The sequence below is a fragment of the Moschus berezovskii genome, chromosome 4, assembly GCF_049115385.1.
Source record: "Moschus berezovskii isolate FMDL1 chromosome 4, NW_MosBer_1.0, whole genome shotgun sequence".
Taxonomy (NCBI): Eukaryota; Metazoa; Chordata; class Mammalia; order Artiodactyla; family Moschidae; genus Moschus; species Moschus berezovskii.
The window spans coordinates 19,614,031-19,639,062 of NC_142463.1; the positions used below are offsets into that span (position 1 = coordinate 19,614,031).

General features: G+C 38.6%; 1 protein-coding gene across 1 annotated transcript in view; it reads right to left on the bottom strand.

Annotated features, from left to right (window-relative positions):
* Window positions 1-24,858, bottom strand: part of EIF2B3 (eukaryotic translation initiation factor 2B subunit gamma) — a 123,194-nt gene extending 98,336 nt beyond the window's left edge. Inside the window, exons 1-3 of the mRNA XM_055401792.2 lie at window positions 24,808-24,858; window positions 21,847-22,003; window positions 11,591-11,739 (exon numbers count right to left, since the gene is read on the bottom strand). Of these exons, the coding sequence (XP_055257767.1) occupies window positions 11,591-11,739; window positions 21,847-21,994 (297 nt within the window). The 5' untranslated portion in view covers window positions 21,995-22,003; window positions 24,808-24,858. The remainder of the gene's footprint in view (window positions 1-11,590; window positions 11,740-21,846; window positions 22,004-24,807) is intronic.
* Between the last annotated feature and the right edge of the window lie 174 nt (window positions 24,859-25,032).

Here is a 25,032-nt window from a genome sequence, read left to right on the forward strand (position 1 = left end):
GCAGAACAGAGTAATATGATCTACCTATCAAGGTGGCTTGAGGGATCAGAAACACAGGCCAGACACACACAGTAAATATGAAAGATTTCCCTTGCAATCTTCAGAGAAAATGTTCTACAGAACATTTTCCACAGTTTCTGTGTAACTCCACAGAAAATGAAACTTACATCCTGATATTTAGCCAATAAATTACCTTCCTACTTTAGTCTCTAAGAACAGAAGTAAATTAATTAATTTCTCAAATGTACTCATTTATAAAGCTTTAGCCAACTTAATTATCCCTAAAAGTGCTCAACTGGCTGCAGAGAGAGATCTTGTGTGAATAATTAGCTGTTAATACAAAGCAGGTCGCAGTTGCTTCTCAGTTTCATCTTTCATGTACTTTTCTGTTCTCTTCCAAATTGTTCAACTTAAAAAAAATGATCAAATTAACCTTAAATGGATATAATTCAGGTTGCCATCCAGAAAGAGTGAAAAAGCTGGCTTAAAACTCAACATTCAAAAAACTAAGATCATGACATCCAGTCCCATCACTCATGGTAAACAGAAGGGGGAAAACTGGAAACAGTGACATATTTTATCTTTTGGGGCTCCAAAATTGATATGGACAGTAACTGCAGCCATGAAATTAAAAGATGCTTGCTCCTTGGAAGGAAAACTATGACAAATCTAGACAGCATATTTAAAAAGCAGAGACATCACCTTGCCAACAAAGGTCTGTACAGTCAAAACTATGGTTTTTCCAGTAGTCATGTACAGATGTGACAGTTGGACCATCAAGAAGGGCCGAACACCAAAGAATTGATGCTTTTGAATTGTGGTGCAGTCCCTTGAACTGCAAGATCAAATCAATCAATCCTAAAGGAAATCAACCCTGAATATTCATTGGAAAGACTGATACTGAAGCTGAAGCTCCAAAACTTTGGCCATCTGATGCAAAGAGCATCAGATGGAAAAGACCCTGATGCCGGGAAAGACTGAAGGCAGTAGGAGAAGGGGGTGACAGAGGATGAGATGATTGTATAGTATGACTGGTTCAATGGACATGAGTATGAGCAAACTCTGAGATATAGTGAAGGACAGGGAAGTCTGGTGCTATAGTTCATGGGTCACAAAAGAGTCAGACATGATTTAGTGACTGAACAAAAACAACCTAGAAACAAAAAAAGAGTACCAATTAAGTTATTTAATTGATATGTTTTATTTTTTAGTACATCTCAAAAAAACATAGACTTGAGTATAAGTTTTAAAGGTATATATGCTCAAGACTGGGTGAGGCCTTCAGATCACACAACTTGGAGGTAAAAATATCCCCTCATATCTCAGCTTTGTAGTAATTCTTCAAGAAAATCTACCAATATTTTCATGTTTTTTCTGGAGTTATTCTAGCTCCTTCATACTAGTAACATCTTCCTTTCCTCATCTCCACACCATCACAAATTCCTATTCTTCCTGTAAGAGTCAATTCAGTTCAGTTCAGTTCAGTTCAGTCGCTCAGTCGTGTCCGACTCTCCGCGACCCCATGAATCACTTAGAAAGCGTCAATAAGCAGAGCTAAGTAGTTTCCTCTAGAGGGCGCATAGTACTCTAACTCTGTGCTCAGTTGCCCAGTCGTGTCTGATTGTTTGGGAACCCAGGGACTATAGGCTGTCAGGCTTCTCTGTCCATGGGATTTCCCTGGAAAGAATACTGGAGTGAATTGCCGTTTCCTCCTCCAGGGGGTCTTCCAGACCCAGGGATCAAACTTGCATCTCCTGCATCTCCTGCACTGGCAGGTGGATTCTTTACCATTGAGCCACCTGGGAATCCCACCATATTCCTAACCCACTCCACTACTGCACTCTCAAATAAAAATTCAATTTCCAAGGAGATAAGTGCCATCTGACTGTACCCAGCAGAAATGATCCTCAATTACTGAATGCACTTACCTAGACTCTGGCACCTAATGTACCTAACTTCCACCTGAAGCGTAGGAAAGTTATTCAACCTCTATGAGCCCTACTTTCCTCACCTGTAAAATGGGAACAAAGATTCAGCTTATATATACGTGTATATATACACGTATATATATAAAATGTCCTTAAGATTTATTTATATATAAATAATATTCTTAAGATGTATTTATATATAAGTTCAGTTCATATATATATATTCTCAAGATTCTTTTCTATTACAGGTTATTACAAGATCTTGAAAAAAATGTGAAAACAAAAAATATGATTCAGGAAAAGTACACTTAGCTATAAGGGGTCTTTTGTGATTCCATATGAATTTTAGGATTTTTTTTCAATTTCTGTAAACAATGTTACTGGATCTTTGACAGTGATGGCATTGAATCTGTAGGCTGCTTTCGTTAGTGTGGACACTTTAACAATATTAATTTTTCTAATTCATAAATATGGGATATCTTTGCAAAAAAAAAAAAAATGGAGATAATGACAACATACCTCAGAGTGCAGTTGGAGGATTAAATTAAATAATGCATAATAAGTGTATAGCATGGAGGCTTCTGGTGTTGAAAATCTCATGGACTAGGAACCCAAAAACTGTTACAAATACCTAAAAATTATGGATAAAGCACTAACAAAAAATTACTCCAAATGTATTCAAACTTATGAGAAAAAATAGGAAAACACCAAGTGCCAGAATTGAAGAAGGAAATGAAAACTACATTGAAAATTTTGCTGTTATTGCTAAGTTGCTAGTTTGTGTCCAGCTCTTTTGAGACTCCATAGACTGTTGCCTACCAGGCTCCTCTGTCCATGGGATTTCCTAGGCAAGAATACTGGAGTGGGCTGCCATTTCCTTCACCAGGGGATATTCCTGATCCAGGGATCAAACCCGCTTCTCCTACATTGGCAGGAAGGTTCTTTACCACTGAGCCACCAGTTACACTGGGCCAAAAGATGTAGCTTGAAGCTGGTATAAAAGCTGGGAGTCTGAACTGAGATAGATTCTGCATAAATGGGACCTCAGTGAAAGGGTAAATTTGGAGAAAAAAAATCTACCTATAGCATAGGGAGTCATCAAGGATGTTTGTCTGTTTGGTCCTGGGACAAAAAATTCTGAGAGAATATTATTTCTAACCTAGAGTTCTATACAAAGATAAGTTATCATTCAAGAGTAAGGATGGAATAAACATTTTTAAACATGCACTTCTCAAAATATTTACCTTCCATGCTCTTTTTAAAAAGCCAATAAGGATTGGGTTCCTTGGAAATGGAAGAGTAAACCAAGAAAGAATAAAATGTGAGATCTAGGAACCAGGGTATCCAACGCAGGAGAGAAAAGGGAATTCACAGAGTGATAGTGAAAAGAAGTCCCAGGATGACAGATCTGCAGCAGGCTAAAGCAATGAGTAAAATTTCAAGAGAGAATAGATGGCTTCCAGGAGGACAGTCTCAAAAGAAAAAAAAAATGATGGACAGAATACCTAAAGTGTTTAAACATACTGACATCTTTTCATTCCTTTTAAAGGATCTGAGGATAAATCAGTGATAGAAACAAAAAACTAAGCAACTTTAAAAGGGAGGCAATTAATAATTCTAAGAAAAACAAATCATTGTATTAAAAAAAGGAACTTGGAACAGTTGACAGAACTTTTGGAAGAGCTGATAGAACTTTTTCTTTTTTATCTTGATGTATATTTCAATATATATCTATATCTTTATCAAAACTCAGCATACAACACACACACTACTATATACAAGATAGACAACCAACATGGACCTACGGTGTAGCACAGGGAAGTCTACTCAATATTCTATGATAACCTATATGGGGCAGGGGGGAGTCTGAAGGGGAATTGATATATGTATGTGTGTAATTGGGTCACTTATTTGTAAGCCTGAAGCTAACACAACATTGTGGATCAACTATACTCCAATAAAAAAAAAAAACTTGGTATACCAAAAAAGGTAATTTTATGTATGTAATTTATACTTCCATAAACCTTATTAAAAAAAAACAAACTGTACTTTTTAAATCGGTATATTTTATTGTATACAAATTATAACTCAATAAAGTTGATTTTTTAAAAAGGGAAATATAGGGACTTCCCTGGTGGTTCAGTGGCTAACAGTTGGTGATCCCAATGCATGGGACCTGGGTTTGATCCCTGGTCAGGGAACTAGATCCCACATGCTACAACTAAAGGTCTCGTATGCTGCAACTAAGACCCAAAGCAGCCAAATAAATAAATGTTTAAAAAAAAAAAAGGGAAATGTAACACTAGTATACTATATGACTCAGCTGTAAATAAGTCCCTCATAATTGATTTAATAAAAATTTTGATGCTACTATATCGGAAGATTAGGAAAGGGGGAGCTTATGTACATGGAGAAGGGAAGACAAGGTGCTAAATGAGTCAAATCCATACTTTCTAAAGTGGAATTAAAATAGATAATATCTAAAACTTAAAGAAAACAGTAGTATAAATATGGTACTTAGAAATATTGAGGGCATTTTCAGAAGGAAAAAAAGAAGAGCTGAAAGCAGTTGCTTCTGAAGAGTAAGAATAATAAACAAGAAAGGACAGTGCAGGAGACCCTTGTTATTTACTCTAAGTCTTGTAACTATTTGACTCTTTAAATTATATATATATGCATATTACTTGCATATACAATATATATACTAACAAAAAGAGAGCATGAAAACACAATCTAGGAACAAAACTAAAAAAAGATAAATAAGATTTTTATGAAGAAAACTATAAAACTTTATTGGGATATATTTTAAAAGACTAAAATAAATGGAGAAATTCTAAGTGAATTAGAGCCTGAAATGTAAGGAGCAAGATTAAACTTTTACATGAAATTTTAAGAAAATCTCTTTTAAGATGTTAAAATAGGGAATAATTTTTAAAACCAGAAATCACAAACCATAAAAAAAAAATTGAAAACTCAATTTCAATAAAATTTAAAAGCTTCTATTTATCCTAAAGCCCAGATTGTAGTCCATAAACATATTCCACAAAAATAAACCATTTGGACTGTTTTTATAACCACTTTATTAAGACTGACATCATAATCAAAATCAAGGCTTTTAAAAGCAACATCTGATTTCATTTCTGAATATAAAGCAATATGAAGTAAACACATGAAGTATTATTGTCAAAAAAAGTTGACACTGAATCTAATTAAAATTTAGATCCAAACTCCAGTTTACAAGAAAATACTAAAAAAGAGAAGGAAGTTAGCCAATGTTCACTGCAGCATATATAAACAACCTGTGTCCATGGACAAATGAATGGATAAAGAAAATGTGGTAATGCATACAATGGAATATTATTCAGCCATTAAAAATAGTGAAATCTTGGCATTTGCAACAACATGGATGGAACTTAAAGGCATATGCTAACTGAAATAAGTCAAACAGAGAAAGACAAACACCATATAATCTCACCTACACAGGGACTCTAAAAACAAATAAACAATGACAAAGCCAAGTTCATAGTTACAAAGAACAGACTAGTAGTTGCCAGAGGTCAGCGGAGGGAGGTAAGCAAAATAGGCAAAGAGAGCCAAAAGGTACAAACTTCTAGTTATAAAATAAGTAAGTCACGGAGATGCAATGTACAACTTGGTGACTATAGTCAATGATACTGTACTGTCCCAGGTGGCACTAGTGGTAAAGAATCTGCCTGCCAATGCAGGAGACATAAGAGATGCGGGTTCAAACCCCGGGTCAGGAAGATCCCTTGGAAGAGGGCATGGCAATCCACTCCAGTATTCTTGCCTGGAGAATTCCATGTACAGAGGAGCCTGGAGGGCTATGATCCATAGGAATGAAAAGAGTCAGACACAACTGAGCACACCCACAAAGGAAGCGAAAAGCCATGTACATATCTGGATTTTTTGTTCTTTAGTGTACAGATAGGTTGAAAATACTAATACATCTGTTTGCAGTCACCAGAAATAGTAGGACAAAGTTTGTTCAGACATAGGTAAGACTGAATCCTTCATCAGTCTGACAAATATGAAACATTACTATGAAGAAAATACATAGCAGATATGATGTTCACCTCCAATAATCTATAAGCATATACATTTAGCAAATGCAATGCAAATGACAAAGATAGTAAATTAAAATGATAAAATACATTTTAAACAAAGAATCCAAATAAAGCTAATATACCACTGTGGTCTTTCTCTGAGAAAAGCAGAAACCACATGGGATAACCTCACAGTAATATTTGAGGAACTCAGTCTGTAGGAAGTGGGTAAAAATGAAAGAACCAAAAGCTAATAAACTCAAAACTCAAAGGTAATCTTCTTATCTTACCTAAAATCTGACTGAAAAAGAATCAGTGTTTAGGAAGTCACCTTTTAGGCTTCCCTGGTGGCTCAGATGGTAAAGTGTCTGCCTGGAATGCAGGAGACCTGGGTTCAATTCCTGGGTCGGGAAGATCCCCTGGAGAAGGAAATGACAACCCACTCCAGTACTCTTGCCTAGAAAATTCCATGGATGGAAGAGCCTGGTAGGCTACAGTCCATGGGGTTGGTTGCAAAGAGTCAGAAACGACTGAGCGACTTCACTTTCTCACTTCTTTCTTGTGGGCAAAAGGGAAGGCTCAAAGAAGCACTGCTTTTAAACCACAGCACAGCTGGAGGTGTTACTTTCTCCCTTAAGGAGCTACTTGTCAACCCTCAGCAAACAACTGCCTCCTCAGGCTGTCTCAACTCTTCAACTATTTATATGTATTTCCATTGAGCTTCCTACAAGTTCACGTTTATCCCCAATCAGACAGTTCTGAATTTTGACTCAAGTTTGACTTTGTTCTTAATGGTTATTCAGGAGGCTACTTATGTTCCTCCACAGGTTAGTTTTGTTGCCTTCTACTCCAGGTCAGAATGCAAGCTGACATGACGGAGCCAGGATTTCAGGAGTCACTGGTACGAGAAACCAAGCAGAGATAGCAAAGAGAGCAGAGACCTGCTAGTCAAAGTCACAACTTAAGAAAGCTCAGAGGTAGGATTATAGGTAAAGGATGCTGTGTAAATGATGTGGAAACAGGAGTAAGGAAGGAAAAAAAATGAGATCGTGTAGAACGAGTTGATGAGGATTCATGAGAAGAGGTAGTGGCTTGGGAATAAAATGTCCTTCTGGCAGTTACTTTACTCTTTACCTCATGCCCTCTCCTATTTATTAATAGTTGCCCTTATTATTTTTCAAGCCTTTAAGGGTTATAGGAACTCATTTGCATGGAACTCCCAGTATCTCCAGTTCCAGGCTAGGGCAAAAATAACATTTCTAAGATTTATAGATTAGGGAGTAGAGAGTCAAGTTTCTACCTCCATACTAAACTTTTAGACAGTAACTAAAACAGCTCCTGGGAAGACCACTAAACACCCTAAGCTTCTTGGTAAACCTGGCATCTAACCCTGTGAAAGAACGCAATTCTCTTCTCATTACCCTAGTGAAATCCTCCATTTCTTCCCTAAATAAGAAACTGTACTCAAGAAAGCCACACACCCAACGTGATAGTATTAGAGATCTCCCATGTGATTAGAAGCACCAAAATCTACTTGTATGAAAGCACAGAAAGACAAAAGAAGGCCAAAAAGTAAAAGAAAATGTCTATATACACTGAACTTCCAGAAGCCCTGGCCAGGGAAATAAGTCAATAAAAAGAAATGAAAGGCATTAAGATTAAAAAGGAAGATGTAATACTGTTTTTATTCGCAAGCAACATGCTGTATATAGACAATCCTAAAGAATCTACAATTTAAGAAGGTCATGGGGTACAAGGCTAATACATAAAAACCAGCTGTATGGCTATATACAAGTAATAAACAATTAGAAAACAGAATGAAAAGTACTAGTTACAATATTATCAAACTGATGAAATAGGAATAAAATTACTGAAAGATGCTCAACACCTCTATACTGAAAATATTTAAAAAAACACTACTGAGAGAAATTACAGGCAATCTAAATAAGTAGATGTCCAAGGATTGGAAGATTCAATATTAAGATGTCAACTCTCCCCAAAATGACCAAAAGATTCAGTGCAATGCCAATCAAAATCCAAGAAAGCATTTTTCTGGCTAAAAACTGGCAAACTAATTCTAAAACTTATGTGGAAATGCAAAGCACTTAGAATAATCAAGGCAATCTTAAGGAAAAGGAACAAAGTTGGCAGATTTATAGTACCTGATTTCAAGACCAACTTTATAAAGTTAAGATAATCAAGACTTTATTAAATGTAGTACGGAAGCAGAGACAAGACAAACAGACCAATGGAACAAAGAAGAGAAAACAGAAATAGCACACACATAATCAGTCAGCTGATTTTCAACTAAGGGACCAGAGCAATTCAGTGGGGAAAGGAAAGTCTTTTTAACAAATGATGCAGGAACAACTGAATATTCATACAGGAAAAAGTAAACCTTTATTCCTATAACATTTTTAGATGTAAATACAAAAGAATGTCTTTTTAAGCTTAAGGTAAACAAAGATTTCTTAGGACACAAAAAACACCAACCACAGGGGACTTTGCTGGTGGTTCAGTGGCTAAGACGCCATGCTTTCAGGGGGCAGGGGGCACAGGTTCGATTCCTGGTTGGGGAACTAAGATCCAGCATGCCTTGTGGTATGGCAAAAAAAAAAAAAGTACTAACCATAAAAGAAAAAATCGGTAATTTGGATTTCATCAACATTTAAGACTTTTGGCCATCAAAGTCATCATTAAGAATATAAAAAGGGAAGCCAGAGACTGGCAGAAAATATTCACAACACACACCTGACAAAAGGCTTATATCTATAATATACAAATAATTTCTATAATCTATAATAAAAAGGCAAACAACTGAAAAAAAAAAGGCAAATGTCTTGAATAGACATTCCATGAAGATATACAAATGGTCAATAATCACATGAAAATGTGATCAGCATCATTATTACCAGGGACAAGCAAATTAAAACCACAATGAGATAGTGTTATGTAATACCCACTAGAAAGGTTAAAATGAAAAAGACTGACAGTACCAAGTGTTGATGAAGATGTGAAGAAAATGCAATTCTTATACACTGCTGACAGAAGTATAAAAGGTACAACCACTTAGAAAACTATCTGGCGTTTCTCAATACAGTAAATCCTACAAAATATAATGTATTTTTTTCAAACTATAATATTTTTACAAAAATATCTGCAGAACAATCTTCGTAATAGCTTTATTCATAATATCTAAAATTTGAAACAATGCAAATGACCATCAACAGAAAAATGGGTAAATAGCGGTATTATTCAACAGAATACTACTCAGCAATAAATAATAACAAACTAGTTATACCAGTAATAATATGAATTTGAAAAATACTTTGAACAAAAGAAACCAAAATAAAATTATATGATTTCATTTATATGTAGTTCATGGACAAGCAAAATTAACATATGGTGACAGAAATCAGAATAGCAGTTGACTTTAAAGGTGGGGGATTAACTAAAATGAAGCACAGAGGAACTGTGAGAGGTGATGGAAATGTTCTAGATTTGGATAATGAAAATCTAGTGGCTCAGATGGTAAAGAATCCACCTGCAATGTGGGAGACCTGGGTTTGATCCCTGGGTTGAGAAGATCCCCTGGAGGAGGGCATGGCAACCCACTCTAGTATTCTTGCCTGGAGAATCCCCATGGACAGAGGAGCCTGGTGGACTACAGTCCCATGGGGTCACAGTTGTAAACGTTGAGTGACTGAGCACAGCACAACCTGAGTGTATGTAATTGTCAAAACTCATCAAACTATATACTTAATATCTGTGTATTTTACTGTGTATAAACGTAAAATACATTTATACACAGTAAATGGACACTATGTATACAGCTACCCTGGTGGCTCAGTGGGAAAAGAATCTGCCTGCCAATGCAGGAGACTCAAGAGATGAGGGTTTGATTCCTGGGTTGGGAAGATGCCCTGGAGTAGGAAATGGCAACCCTCTCCTGCATTCTTGCCTGGACAAGAATTAAAAACTGGCTACAATGCACAGGGTTGCCAAGAGTTGGACTCAACTGAACACGCACGCAAAGGAAGGGAAAGGCCATGTAAATATCTGCATTAATTTTTTGCTCTCTGGTGCATAGATAGGCAGAAAATATTAATATATCTGTTTGCAGTCACCAGAAATAGTAGGAGAAATTTTGCTCCCCAACTCAAATAAGATGACATTATCAGAATGAATTTTTTACAAAGGACATCAATTTTAGAATAGTCAACAGTGGATCTTTCTCAGTTTATGTGCCACAGACCATGTGGGAGACTGCATCCTCATATCCATAGACTCGCTATATAATTTTTTTTAAATTTTTATTTACTTGCTATATAATTTTTAAAATAATTTTATTATTTATTTATTTTTGGCTGTGCTGGGTCTTCATTGCTACACGGTCTTTTCTCTAGTTGCTGCAAGCAGGGGCTACTCTCAAGTTGAGGTACTCAGGCTTCTCATTGTAGTGACTTCTCTTGCTATGGAGCACGGGCTCTACGTGGGGGCTTCAGTAGCTGCAACACGTGGGCTCGGTAGTTGCGGCTCCCAGACTCTAGAGCACAGGCTCAACAGATGCGGTGCCTGGGCTTAGTTACCCTGAGGCACGTGGGATCTTCCCAGATCAGAGATCAAACCTGTGTTTCCTGCACTGGAAAGTGAATTCTTTACTATTGAGCCACCAGGGAAGCCCACTCATGTTAGTTGCTTAATCAAAGGAGACTAAACTTTCAAATATTATCATGTGAGGGAGACGAAATTTTTGAAAGTTTCTTCCTATTTCTTTCCACTCAATCTCTCATCTGCAAAGTCAACTGGTGGTATACCATACATGAAAATGACAGTGAAAGTTGCTCAGTCATGTCCAACTCTTTGACACTCCATGGATTATACAGTCTGTGGAATCTCCAGGCCAGAATACTGGAGTGGATAGCCTTTCCCTTCTCCAGGGGATCTTCCCAACCCAAGCATCGAACCCAGGTCTCCCACATTGCAGGTGGATTCTTTACCAGCTGAGCCACCAGGGAAGCCCCTACTATACATAAGTTTTTTTTTTTTTTATACATAAGTTTTGCTTATTCATGAACTTTATATAAATGGAATCTTTTGAAGTACTTTAGAAATGTATCTTTTTTATAAAGATGTATTATGACTGAAAAATACTGGAAACCAGTGACTGTGACAACTGAGTGTCTAAATCTTTCAGTTCAGTTCAGTTCAGTCGCTCAGTCGTGTCCAACTCTCTGCAACCCCATGAATCACAGCACGCCAGGCCTCCCTGTCCATCACCAACTCCCGGAGTTCACTCAAACTCATGTCAACAGAGTCGGTGATGCCATCCAGCCATCTCATTCTCTGTGGTCCCCTTCTCCTCCCGCCCCCAACCTTTCCCAGCATGAGTCTTTTCCAGTGAGTCAACTCGTCGCATGAGGTCTAAATCTTTACTGGTAACCAAACTACACAGCAGTTGAAACATGCGCAACCAAGTATGGGGTACTAGAATATATTTTTTAAAACACACTGTAAACTGCAATGCATTGGGAAAACATAAGATGATATTTATTTTCAACGAATAAACAAAAAAAAAATCAATAAACAGTTTTTCACCTTAAGTTTCTGGTATATGTGGCGCAGAGAATCTGCAGTTCCCATGTCAGCTTCATCAGGAATACACACAATATCTAGCTTCATTTTCATCTTGTTGAAGTCTGCACACAAAGTCTTTTGGACATCCTTGGTTGTAATGACAATGACTTCTATAGCATGAAAAAAAAAGGAAGGAAAAGTGCAAAAATTCTCATTCATTTAGACAATGGTTACACTACTTCAATTAGATTTGGTCTGTTTCTAGATTTAGTAATGACAGCTAATATTATTGAGATTTTGCAACACACTTTACACGCATCTTCTCAATTAATTCTTACAGCAAATTATTAAAAATTTGTAAAAATTCCTCAATTTTACAAATGAGAAAACTTGGACTAAAAGATATGAAGTGACTTTGTTCAGGGTACACAAAACCAGTAAGCAAGAGATCTAAGATAAAATATGTTAATATATTACACACCACTTCTTCCTGACATAAAGAATGCAAAAGAGCACATATTAAACCATATACCAATGAGATTATATTTTATTCTATTCTATTCTAGTTTTAATTTTTGGTCGCGCCATGCTGCATGTGGGATCTTAGTTCCTCTGACCAGGGACTGAACTTGTGAAGCACTGGTGGCATGAAGTCTTAACTACTGGACCACCAGGGAAACCCTGGGATCACATTTTAAAACTTCATTCACTACAAAGAAAGAGCTATCACCACTTCCCATCAGATGGCTATTAGTGTTTCACTGAAGATTACAATGAATCCAGTAACAGACAATTTCCATGTAATAGATGCCTTCACCTTATCCATATAGCCATCAATTAACAAAAACTTGTGGTTTTGTCATGGATCTTTGGCAGGGTAATGTAATCCACTGCAATATAACATGTGTTGCAGATATCTGAAGATTAGATTTTAGCATCTCTAAAGTGTAACAATTTCTATATGTGTTTCATGATAGTGCTCAATTACCTCTCCCTTTCACCATAATCACTCTCTTTTCACTTTCTTCTTTTCTTTCTTCCTTTTTCATATCATTTAACCTTCCTTCCTTCTTTCTTCCTTTTCCCACTTAGCTTTCTTTCAGTCATTAACTCACCCATTCAACCAACAAATACAATTACATTTAATACCTAAAGGCCAAACGGGCACTGAGAATTCAGAAATGAACTAAACATGGCTCCTATTCTTAAGAAACGTAACATGAAATTTTAGACATGAAAATGGTTAAGGAAGGCTTCATGGAAGGGATGGCTTTTGAGGCAGGCCATGGCAGAAAGTGAAGAGGAACTCAAAAGCCTCTTGATGAAAGTGAAAGAGGAGAGTGAAAAGGCTGGCTTGAAGCTCAACATTCAGAAGACAAAGATCATGGCATCTGGTCCCATCACTTCATGGGAAATAGATGGAAAAACAGTGGAGACAGTGTCAGATTTTATTTTTTTGGGCTTCAAAATCACCGCAGATGCTGATTGCAGCCATGAAATTAAAAGACGCTTACTCCTTGGAAGGAAAGTTATGACCAACCTAGATAGTATATTAAAAAGCAGAGACATTACTTTGCCAACCAAGGTCCGTCTAGTCAAGGCTATGGTTTTTCCCGTGGTCATGTATGGATGTGAGAGTTGGACTGTGAAGAAGGCTGATCGCCAAAGAATTGATGCTTTTGAACTGTGGTGTTGGAGAAGACTCTTGAGAGTCCCTTGGACTGCAAGGAGATCCAACCAGTCCATTCTAGAAGAGATCAGTCCTGGGTGTTCATTGGAGGGACTGATGCTAAAGCTGAAACTGCAATACTTTGGCCACCTCATGCGACGAGTTGACTCACTGGAAAAGACTCTGATGCTGGGAAAGGTTGGGGGTGGGAGGAGAAGGGGACGACAGAGAATGAGATGGGGGCATCACCATCTGGATGGCATCACCGACTCTGTGGACATGAGTTTGAGTGAACTCCAGGAGTTGGTGATGGACAGGGAGGCCTGGCGTGCTGTGATTCATGGGGTCGCAGAGAGTCGGACATGACTGAGCAACTGAACTGAACTGAACTGATGATGAACTCAAGTCCAATTTAGTATATACCATATATAAAATGCTGATGTTACAGAGATGAATTAGACACAGTACCTGGTCTCAGGAAGATTAGTCTAACATGCCACTAACTACAGCATAAAGCAGACCTTAAAAGATACTGAGACAGAAAAACAAAGTGTGATGAAAACATAGAGGACAGGGTGACTGACACTGTTTGGGATTTCAAGAAGGTGACATTTCCATAGGGTGGAGAGATTTTACGTCGAGTGAAGGGAGTTAACTATAAACATGGGACAGTCAGTCTCATAATTGGACCAGTCAGTTCAGTTCAGGCACTCAGTCATGTCTGACTCTTTTCGACTCCATGGACTGCAGCACACCAGGCTTCCCTGTCCCTCACCACCTCATGGAGCTTGCTCAAACTCATGTGCATCGAGTCGGTGATGCCTTACAACCATCTCATCCTCTGTCGTCCCCTTCTCCTCCTGCCTTCAATCTTTCCCAGCATCAGAGTCTTTTCCAGTGAGTCAACTCGTCGCATGAGGTGGCCAAAGTGTTGGAGCTTCAGCTTCAGCATCAACCTTCCAATGAACTCCCAGGACTGATCTCCTTTAGAATGGACTGACTGGATCTCCTTGCAGTCCAAGGGACTCTCAAGAGTATTCTCCAACACCACAGTTCAAAAGCATCAATTCTCCACTCAGCCTTCTTTATGGTCCATCTCTCACATCCATACATGACTACTGGGAAAATGATACCTTTGACCAGACGTACATTTGTCAGCAAAGTAACGTCTCTGCTTTTTAATATGCTGTCTGGGTTTGTCACAGCTTTTCTTCCAAGGAGCAAGAGTCTTTGAATTTCATGGCTGCAGTCACCATCTACAGTTTGGAGCCCAAGAAAATAAAGTCTGTCACTGTTTCCACTGTTTCCCCATCTACTTGCCACGAAGTGACCAGATGCCATGATCTTTGTTTTTGAATGTTGAGTTTTAAGCCAGTTTTTTCACTCTCCTCTTTCACTTTCATCAAGAGGCTCTTTAGTTCCTCTTCACTTTCTGCCATAAGGGTGGTGTCATCTGAATATCTGAGGTTATTGTTACTTCTCCTGGCAATCTTGATTCTAGCTGGTGCTTCATGATGTACTCTGCATAGAAGTTAAATAAGCAGGACAACAATATACAGCCTTGACATACTCCTTTCCCAATTTTGAACCAGTCCATTGTTCCATGTCCAGTTCTAACTGCTGCTTCTTGACCTGAATACAGGTTTCTTAGGAGGCAGTAAGGTGGTCTGATATTCCCATCTCTTTAAGAATTTTCCACAGTTTGTCGTGATCCATACTGTCAAAGGCTTTATGGAACTCTTGTTTTTTCGATGATCTAACGGATGTTGGCAATTTGATCTCTGGTTCCTCTGCCTTTTCTAAACCCAGTTTGAACATCTGGAAGTTCACGGTTCATGTACTGTTGAAGCCTATCTTGGAGAATTTTGAGCATTACATTGCTAGCATGTGAAATGAGTGCAATTGTGCAGTAGTTTGAGCATTCTTTGGCATTGGAATGAAAACGGACACCTTCCAGTCCTGTGGCCACTGCTGAGGTTTCCAAATTTTATGGCATATTGAGCAGCACTTTAACAGCATCATCTTTTAGGATTTGAAATAGCTCACCTGGAATTCCATCACTTTTACTAGCTTTGTTCGTAGTGATGCTTCCTAAGGCCCACTTGACTTCACACTCTAGGATGTCTGGCTCTAGGTGAGTGATTACACCATTATGGTTATCTGGGTCATTAAGATCTTTTTTGTATAGTTCTGTGTATTTTTGCTACCTCTTCTTAATATCTTCTGCTTCTGTTAGGTCCACACCATTTCTGTCCTTAATTGTGCCTATCTTTGCGTGAAACGTTCCCTTGGTATCTCTTCATTTTCTTGAAGAGATCTCTAGTCTTTCCCATTCTATTGTTTTCCTCTATTTATTTGCATTGATCACTTAGGAAGGCTTTCTTATCTCTCCTTGCTATTCATTATGGAAAGACTAATGCTAAGCAGGGCTATGAACTTCCTAAAATAATGAATATGAACAGAATGAACAAAGAGTTTATAGATCTACTCCAAAATATCATGTTTAGGAGTCATTCTCCAAATTCTGAGTTAGCCTCATTCAGAAGGAATTTTCTATATAATAGGCATTTAATATACCACAAAAGACTATCCGCAAATATAACTAAAGATATACAGCAAGAGGAAACAAAAAGTGATAGATGACAAAGCCATAAGAACTTATTAAAGGAAAGTAGTATATTTAAAATTGTACTGAGATGTGTCATTCACCTGTGATATTGAGCTCTAAAAACAAAATCTTTTCTAAAACACATCTCAATGTCAATATCACACAGACCACTGCAAAGAAGTGTTCATGGGTCTGTCTCAAGAAAGTATGAGTGGAATAAACACTGGATCATAAGCCTGGGGCCCAGGATCTGGCACCACCTCCATCTGGTATTCTAATCTGCTATATCTAATTAAAGGACACCTCAAACTCATTGTGGCCAAAGCCAAACTCACTGTCTTCACTCAAACCTGTTCATTGTCTTACATTTCCTCTCCTATTACTGACATCACCATCCACTTAGTTACTTACCTAAGCAGAAAGTAGAGGGAACTCATCCCTTTCTTTCCATTACCCTTCCCCATGAATCAACAACTTTCCCAAATGGGGCCTCTTTGCCATCCTTAGTGCTAATGCCTTAGTTCAGGCCCTCTTTGTTATTAGCATGGACTTTTGTAACAATCTCTTAACTCATCTCCTTGCTTATAGTCTTGACCCCCTCACACTAATTCTTCATACAGCTCTCAAAGCAATTTAAAAAAAAAATCTGTATTTCAAATTTATTACCATAAAGTTGTTCACATCTGCTTATTATCTTTTTTGTTTGTTTGTTTGTTTTGGCTGTGCTACATGGCTATAGAATCTCAATTCCCCACTAGGGACTGAACCTGGGCTATGGCAGTGAAAGCGCAGAATCATAACCACTAGACCACCAAGGAACTCTCTTGCTTATTAACTTTTAATGTCTGTAGGATTTGTGGTGATGTTTCATCTTTCATTCCTGTTATTAGTAATTTATGCCTTCTCCCCTTTTTTTGATCAGTCTAACTAAAGATTTAACAATTCTATTGTTTTTTTTTTTAAAGAATCATCTCTTGGTTTTACTGATTTTCTCTAACGCTTTTGGCTTCTATTTCAGTTACTTCTACTCTTATCATTTTTATCTCCTTTCTACTTATTTGAGTTTCATTTGCTTCTCTTTGTCCACTTTGTCAAAGTAGAAACTTAGATGATAATTTGAGACATTTCTTTCCTAACAGAGAACTTAGTTATAAAATTTTCTCTAAACATTGCTTTAGCTACATCCCTCAAATTTAAAAACATTGAATTTTCATTTTCAGTAAGTTAAAAACATTTTCTAATTCCCTTTGTGGTCAGATGGCCAAAAAGCACAAGAAAAGATGCTCAACATCACTAATTATTAGACAAATGCAAATGAAAACTACAATGAGCTGTCACCTTGCACTGGTCAGAATGGCCATCACCTAAAAAAATCTAAAAACAATAAACAATAAATGTGAGAGAGGGTGTGGAGGAAAGGGAACCCTCCTACACTGTTGGTGGGAATGTAAATTGGTACAGCCACCATGGAGAACAGCATGGAGGTTCCTTAAAAAACTCAAAATTGAAACTACCATATGACCCAGCAATCCCACTCCTAGGCATATATCCAGAGAAAACCACAATTCAAAAAGATACCTAAAAAAAAAAAGATACATGCACCCCAGTGCTCACTGCAGCACTATTTACAATAGCCAGGACATGGAAGCAATCTAAATACCCATCAACAGAGGAATGGATAAAGAAGATGTCGTAAATATACTTGGTTGAATATTACTCACTCATAAAAAAGAACAAAATAATGCCATCTGTAGCAACATGGACGGACCTAGAGACTATCATACTGAATCATGTAAGTCAGAAACAGAAAAATAAACATCATATGATATTGCTTATATGTGAAATCTAAAAAAAAAAGGGTACAAATGAAGTTTGTATAGAAGCAGAGTAGAAAACAAACTTATGGCTACCAGGGGACAAAGGGGAGAGGGATAAATTGGGAGTTTGGGATTGATGTAGAAACACTACTATATAAAAGAGGTAACTAATAAGAACCTACTGTATAGCACAGGGACTTCTACTCAACTCTGTAATGGCCTATGTGGGAAAAGAGTCTAAAGAAAGAGTGGATATATGTGTATGTATAACAGATTCACTTTGCTGTACACCTGAAACTAATACAATACTGTAAATCAACTACACTCTAATAAAATTGTTTTTTAAATTTCCTTTGTGGTTTCTTCTTTGGGTTATGTACGGATATGTGGTTTGATTTTCAAATACTTAGGGATTCTCTTGATACCTCTATGTTATTGATTTCTAATGTAACTCTACTGTGGTTAGAGAATATATTCTGTATTATTTTAATCTTCAAAGATTTATTGAGACCTGTTTTATTTCAAAAAAATATGGTCTATCTTGGTTAAAGTTCTTAGCATTTGAAAAGAATTGTGCATTCTGCTTTACTAGGTGGCATGTTCTATAAATGTCAATTAGGTAAAATTGTAAAAAATCCTAAGGAATCCACAAAAGGCTGCCAGAATTAATAATAAGTGTATTTAGCAAAGTTGTAGGATACAGAGCAGCATGAAAAAGCTATGTTTTTATGTACTAGCAACAAATTTCCTGGAAATTGGAATAATTATCATTTATGTTAACACCCTCTTCCAACAACACAAGAGAAGACTCTACACATGGACATCACCATATGGTCGACACTGAAATCAGACTGATTATATTCTTTGCAGCCAAAGATGGAGAAGCTCTACACAGTAAGCAAAAACAAGACCAGGAGCTGACTGTGGCTTGGATCATGAACTCCTTATTGCCAAATTCGGACTGATACTGAAGAAAGTGGAGAAAACCACTAGACCATTCAGGTATGACCTAAATCAAATCCCTTATGATTATACAGTGGAAGTGAGAGATAGATTTAAGGGACTAGATCTGATAGAGTGCCTGATGAACTATGAATGGAGGTTTGTGACACTGTACAGGAGACAGGAATCAAGACCATCCCCAAGAAAAAGAAATGCAAAAAAGCAAAATGACTGTCTGAGGAGGGCTTACAAATAGCTGTGTAAAGAAGGAAAACAAAAAGCAAAGGAGAAAAGGAAAGATACAAGCATCTGAATGCAGAGTTCCAAAGAATAGCAAGGAGAGATAAGAAAGCCTTCCTCAGCGATCAATGCAAAGAAATAGAGAAAAACAATAGAATGGAAAAGACTAGAGATCTCTTCCAGAAAATTAGAGATACCAAGGGAACATTTCATGCAAAGATGGGCACAATAAAGGACAGAAATGGCAGGGACCTAACAGAAGCAGAAGATATTAAGAAGAGGTGGCAAGAATACACAGAAAAACTGTACAAAAAAGAGCTTCACGACCAAGATAATCATGATGGTGTGGTCACGCACTTAGAGCCAGACAACCTGGAATGTGAAGCCAAGTGGGCCTTAGGAAGCATCACTATGATCAAAGCTAGTGGAGGTGATGGAATTCCAGTTGAGCTATTTCAAATCCTGAAAGATGACACTGTGAAAGTGCTGCACTCAATATACCAGCAAATTTGGAAACCTCAGCAGTGGCCACAGGACTGGAAAAGGTCCGTTTTCATTCCAATCCCAAAGAAAGGCAATGCCAAAGAATGCTCAAACTACCGCACAATTGCACTCATCTCACACGCTAGTAAAGTCATGCTCAAAATTCTCCAAGTCAGGCTTCAGCAATATGTGAACCATGCAGAGCACATCATGAGAAACATTGGGCTGGAGGAAGCACAAGCTGAAATCAAGATTGCTGGGAGAAGTATCAATAACCTCAGATATGCAGATGACACCACCCTCATGGCAGAAAGTGAAGAAGAACTAAACAGCCTCTTGATGAAAGTGAAAGAGGAGAGTGAAAAAGTTGGCTCAAAGCTCAGCATTCAGAAAACTAAGATAATGGATTCCAGTCCCATCACTTCATGGCAAATAGATGGAGAAACAGTGGAAACAGTGGGTGGCTTTATTTTTCTGGGCTCCAAAATCACTGCGGATGGTGATTGCAGTCATGAAATTAAAAGACGCTTTCTCCTTGGAAGGAAAGTTATGACCAACCTAGACAGCATATTAAAAAGCAAAGACATTACTTTGCTGACCAAGGTCTATCTGGTGAAAGGTATGGTTTTCCCAGTAGTCATGTATGGATGTGAGAGATGGACCATAAAGAAGGCTGAGTGGGGAAGAATTGATGCTTTTGAACTGTGGTGTTGGAGAAGACTCTTGAGAGTCCCTTGGACTGCAAGGAGATCCAACCAATCCATCCTAAAGGAGATCAGTCCTGGGTGTTCATTGGGAGGACTGATGTTGAAGCTGAAACTCCAATACTTTGGTCACCTGATGTGAAGAGTTGACTCATTTGAAAAGACCCTGATGCTGGGAAAGATTGAGGGCAGGAGGAGAAGGGGACAACAGAGGATGAGATGGCTGGATGGCGTCACCAACTTGATGGACATGGGTTTGGGTGGACTCTGGGAGTTGGTGATGGACAGGGAGGTTGGCGTGCTGCGGTTCATGGGGTCGCAAAGAGTCAGACACAACTGAGCGACTGAACTGAACAAATAAATATAATAAAATATGTGTAAGTCCTATACACTGAAAACTATAAAGTAGTTGTGTAAGTTGAGAGAAATTACAAAAGGCCTAAATAAAAGGAGAGATATACCATGTTCTTCAATCAGAAGACTCAATACTGTTAAGATGTGAATTCTCTTCCTACTGATCTACGGATTCAATTCAGTCTTAATCAAAATTCTAGCAACTATTTTTGTAGAAATTGATAAGCTGATTCTGAAATTTATATAAAGATAGAAAGGACTTAGAGTAGCGAAAACATGAATTTAACCATATTAAACTTCAGTTTAATAAGCCTTTCAGGACTTCCTGTGCTTCTACTGCAGAGGGCATGGGCTTGATCCCTGGTTAGGTAACTAGGATCCCACATGACTTGTGGCACAGCCAAAAAAAAGGTTCTTCACTGATTTCCCACTGCTTTCAAGAAAAAAAATCTAAATTCCTCAACATGGAATACAAGGCCCTACATAGTATAATGCCTGTTTATTTCTCTCATTACCTTTATTCCCTCTTATGCTCGTATTGCTGTTGTTGTTTAGTCACTAAGTCATGTCCGACTCTTTGTCAACCCCAAGGACTACAGCCCACCAGGCTCCTCTGTCCATGGGATTTCCCAGGCAAGAATACTGGAGCAGGTTGCCATTTCCTTCTCCAGGGGATCTTCCAGACCAAGGGATCAAACCTGCATCTTCTGCACTGCCAAGCAGATTCTTTACCACTGAGCCACCAGAGAATACACACTGATATTATAGCCACATAAAATGAAAAGTAGTTATAAAAAAAAAAGGAAAGAAATGTAGTTGCGAGAATATGTGCTGATCATGACTCTATCTCTGCAAAATTTACTACTTCTGTATGGAATACTTCTTTCACACTGGTCAGAATGTCAATCTATTTTTCAAGAGTCAATTCAAGGGTCAGCTATTCTGTAAAGTCTTCTCTCAATCTCTCAAGTTCAAACAGTATCTTCCTCATATTAATACCAAGCACCTATAATGTGCCTCTGTTATAACATTTATCACATTATACAATCTGTTTACACGTGTATCTCTCCACTAGACTTTAAGGTTCTAGAAATCAGGGCCTGAGTTAACCTTTTCAATTCTGTACTCCAGTGTTTTATATACTACCTGGCACATACAGGTTCTCAGTAAATACTATGAGGCATGTGGTCATTCTCATATTATGTTCTGATATCCTTCCAGGGTTATCTTGGATAACTGTGGAGACCAGCTCTAAAAAAGAATCACTTAGCACTATCTTCTCAACCTTTTACACACAGCAATAGAGTACTCCAAAGTTTCTAATTTAAAGAGGCCAGTCTCCAGCCAACATTGAGTCCTAGTCTTCTTTCATTAATTTCTCTCACCCTCATAAAGTTGACAAATTACTGGGATGAAGAACCCTAAAAGTTTTGTGAGTGTATCTCATTGCCATAACCCACCTTCAAATCCAACACGCTCAAGCAGGTTCAGTGGGTACCAAATTAAAGGTTTGTTGCCAACTGGAAGCAGAGGTTTGGGAATACTGGAAGTCAGGTCTGTCATTCGCGATCCCCCTCCAACTGCCATTACAACTGCTTGAAATTCCATTTTTAAAAACTGTAATCACAGAGAAAACCAAGAGAAAAATGTAATAAAATCAATACACACAGTACTAATCTTATTTTTATTTAGGTTATTGATATTCACTAATGATAAACATGTCATTTCCAACTCCAGTAACCAGAATAAGAAAGACTCCCTAGCCACAGTATAAACATCACATTTATCCTATTCTCTTACTGATACATACTCTCATTTCCAGCCTGGGGTTATGGGCTAGAGGCGGGGAATGAATAAAAGAAAAATCTGGCTCTTGCTCTTGAGTTGTTGACAATTAAGTGAAGACAAATGCAGTAAATTACAATACAACATCATTAACGCCATGCCAGGGATATATCTAAGGTGCAGTAGGCATATATAGTGACAGGAACACCTAAGTCGTCCTAGAAAAGACAGGGAAGGTTTTATAGGAAAGTAATGCTTGAGCTGACTCTTAAAGGAGTAAGAGTTTACCAAGTTGGCTTCTGATATGTGAGTCTGTATTCCCTGGAAAAAATTTTAAAACTTCTGACTAGAATTAACAGCACAAATACAAGCACATTAGATCTCTGTAAAGTATGAAATGACTTAAGATGCTTCTATTAATTCAGCCACCTGCTCCCATTTTTTCATTACCCCCAACTTGAAATATAACACTATAAACCCAAATGTAAGCTTGTATCTTAACCTAGGTTTGCAGAGCCCAATTACAGAAACAAACCAAGTTAATTTCTTTTTTTCAGACTCAAGGTGATAAATGAAACTGTTTGACATTCAAAAAAATATCTTTACAGCTGCTACCAAAGAAGAGAGGCACATTAAAAGCTCACAAATCCTTACTGATTTAAAACAAAAGTACTCTTTGACTTACAACAAATGATGTAACCTTTCAAAAACAAAGTGAAATTCAATGCTCTGGAAACCAAAATGTATTTAACACCAAACTGGTAAATAACGTTGCTCCTTTATCATAATTTTGATCAGTCCTGGGCTCCTCACATCAGTATCTAAACTGTAACACACACACCCCCCATACCCAAGCACAAAGTAAAGGCTCTTACACAACATCCACAACATAAAGATATGGTACTTTCAATTCCAGCAGGCACAGCCTCAGATTGGAATTTAACTTCAATCTGGCATTATATAAATCTCATAACATCTGATGTTACTATGAAAAGTATTAACACTGGATCCTTAAAGAGTTAAAAGACCTGAGTTTGAGTTCTGGTTCTGTCACTTACAGGTGAGGTAAAACTCAGCGTCCTCAGTTTCTAGAAAAAAGCCTGGTGGTTAAGTTCACAGGCCCTTTAACCAGACTGCCTGGATTTTAATTCTAGCTCTACCATGAATTAGCTGTATGATCCAGGGCAAGCTACATACCTTTCCCAAGCCTCCATTTTCTTAATTTTCTAAGGTAGGATAATTAGTTTCTACTTTACAGAGTTGTTATAAATATTAAATAAGTTAACCCATGTCAAGCACACAAAACAATGACAAGCATTATAAAAGTTTTTGATAATAGGTCATGGAAACTTTCTGTGCCAGCTGAACCATGTTGCTGCATAATTCTGGTCCCTGTATCGCTGTTCTTGCTTCCTTAGTTGCCTTTCTCCTGTGTCCAGTATGTAATCACCAATTAAACTTTAAAGACTCAGTTGAAGAATCACCTTGTGTATAAAGACATTCCTATCCCTTCCCACCCTCCCAGATAAGTAACTCTTTTCTCCTTAAAGGCTTCCATTCTACTATATACAGATCATCTCTACCTTTCAGGATTTACTGCCCATTTATTTTAATTTTTATTATTTCTTGGCTGCCACCAGTGTGGCATGTGGGATCTTACCCCCACCCCACCCCCACCCCAGTCCCGGGATGGAACCCGCTGCCCCTGCATTGGAAGTGTGAAGTCTCAACCACTGTACTGCCAGGGAAGTCCATCTGCCTGTTTATTTAAATGTCTATTTCCTGTGAGTTCCTGGACTGTCATAGCTGTATCCCCAGTACCTGACATAATTCCTGTCAGATGCCAGGCACTCAGTCAGTAGTTGTGGAATGAGCATCTGTGAACCTCACAGCAACCCAGAGTAAGCATCAAGCTCAAACATGTGCAGAAGGGACATTAGAACCCAGGTCACTAGGATCTGAGGTTCCTGCTCTCAGTGAGGCTCTGGGTGATAATCATGAACATAACTGATACCAGGCAGCCTGACAAATGTCTCAATGTCATTGCCACGACTCTGAATGATGGGAATCAAGGCAAAAACTCGCTAGCCACTCAGGATTTAGAGAGGGTGTTCATGGCATCTTCAACCTGCCTCCGATAGCCCTCATTGCCTTCTCCCCTTGTAAACTGATAAAAACCCCGAATCACAACTGATCTCTCAGCCAGGAGTTATTGTATTGTATTGTTTTTGTATCTTGCACCTAAAACAACCAAAAACAGAATAAAAGAACGAAGGACTTTTAAGTGGAAAGGATCAGGCTCTATGCTCAGGGCGTCTGGTGCTCACTCGCTGTGAATTCCAGCAGATCCTCCCCTCCCTGAAACTCAATTTCCTCAACTTTTGCACAAGGTGGCTGGCTCAGAAGCTCCCCGAGCTTCCTTTTAGTTCGGCCACTTGGCTCCGCGGCCAGGTCCGGCAGGCACTCGAGCTGGCGACTCGGGCTCTGCGCCCCTGCTACCCGCTCTGGCCCTCCTCTGCCAGGCTTGAGAAGCCCGCCTCCCTCCGGTGAAGTGAGGCTCGGCGGCCTCCACCGCGCAGCTCCCCCCTCAAACCCGCTCGTGCGCGGCCTGGCAAGCGCAGAAGCCGCAGCTTTACCTCAGGTCCCCGCGCGCCGCCACGGTTCCCAGCGCTCCCCGCGCTCCCCACGCCGCCGCCGACTGACAGCCAAAAGGCGCAGGCGCACGATGGCCGGGCAGATCGATGGGACGCGCTGGGCAGGCCCGCAGAGAAGAAAACGAGCACCGAGTAATAGATGACGACGTAGAAGGGCGCCGCGGGGAGGAGGGGAGGAGTAGAGGAGGCGGGGCCGCTGGAGCCTTT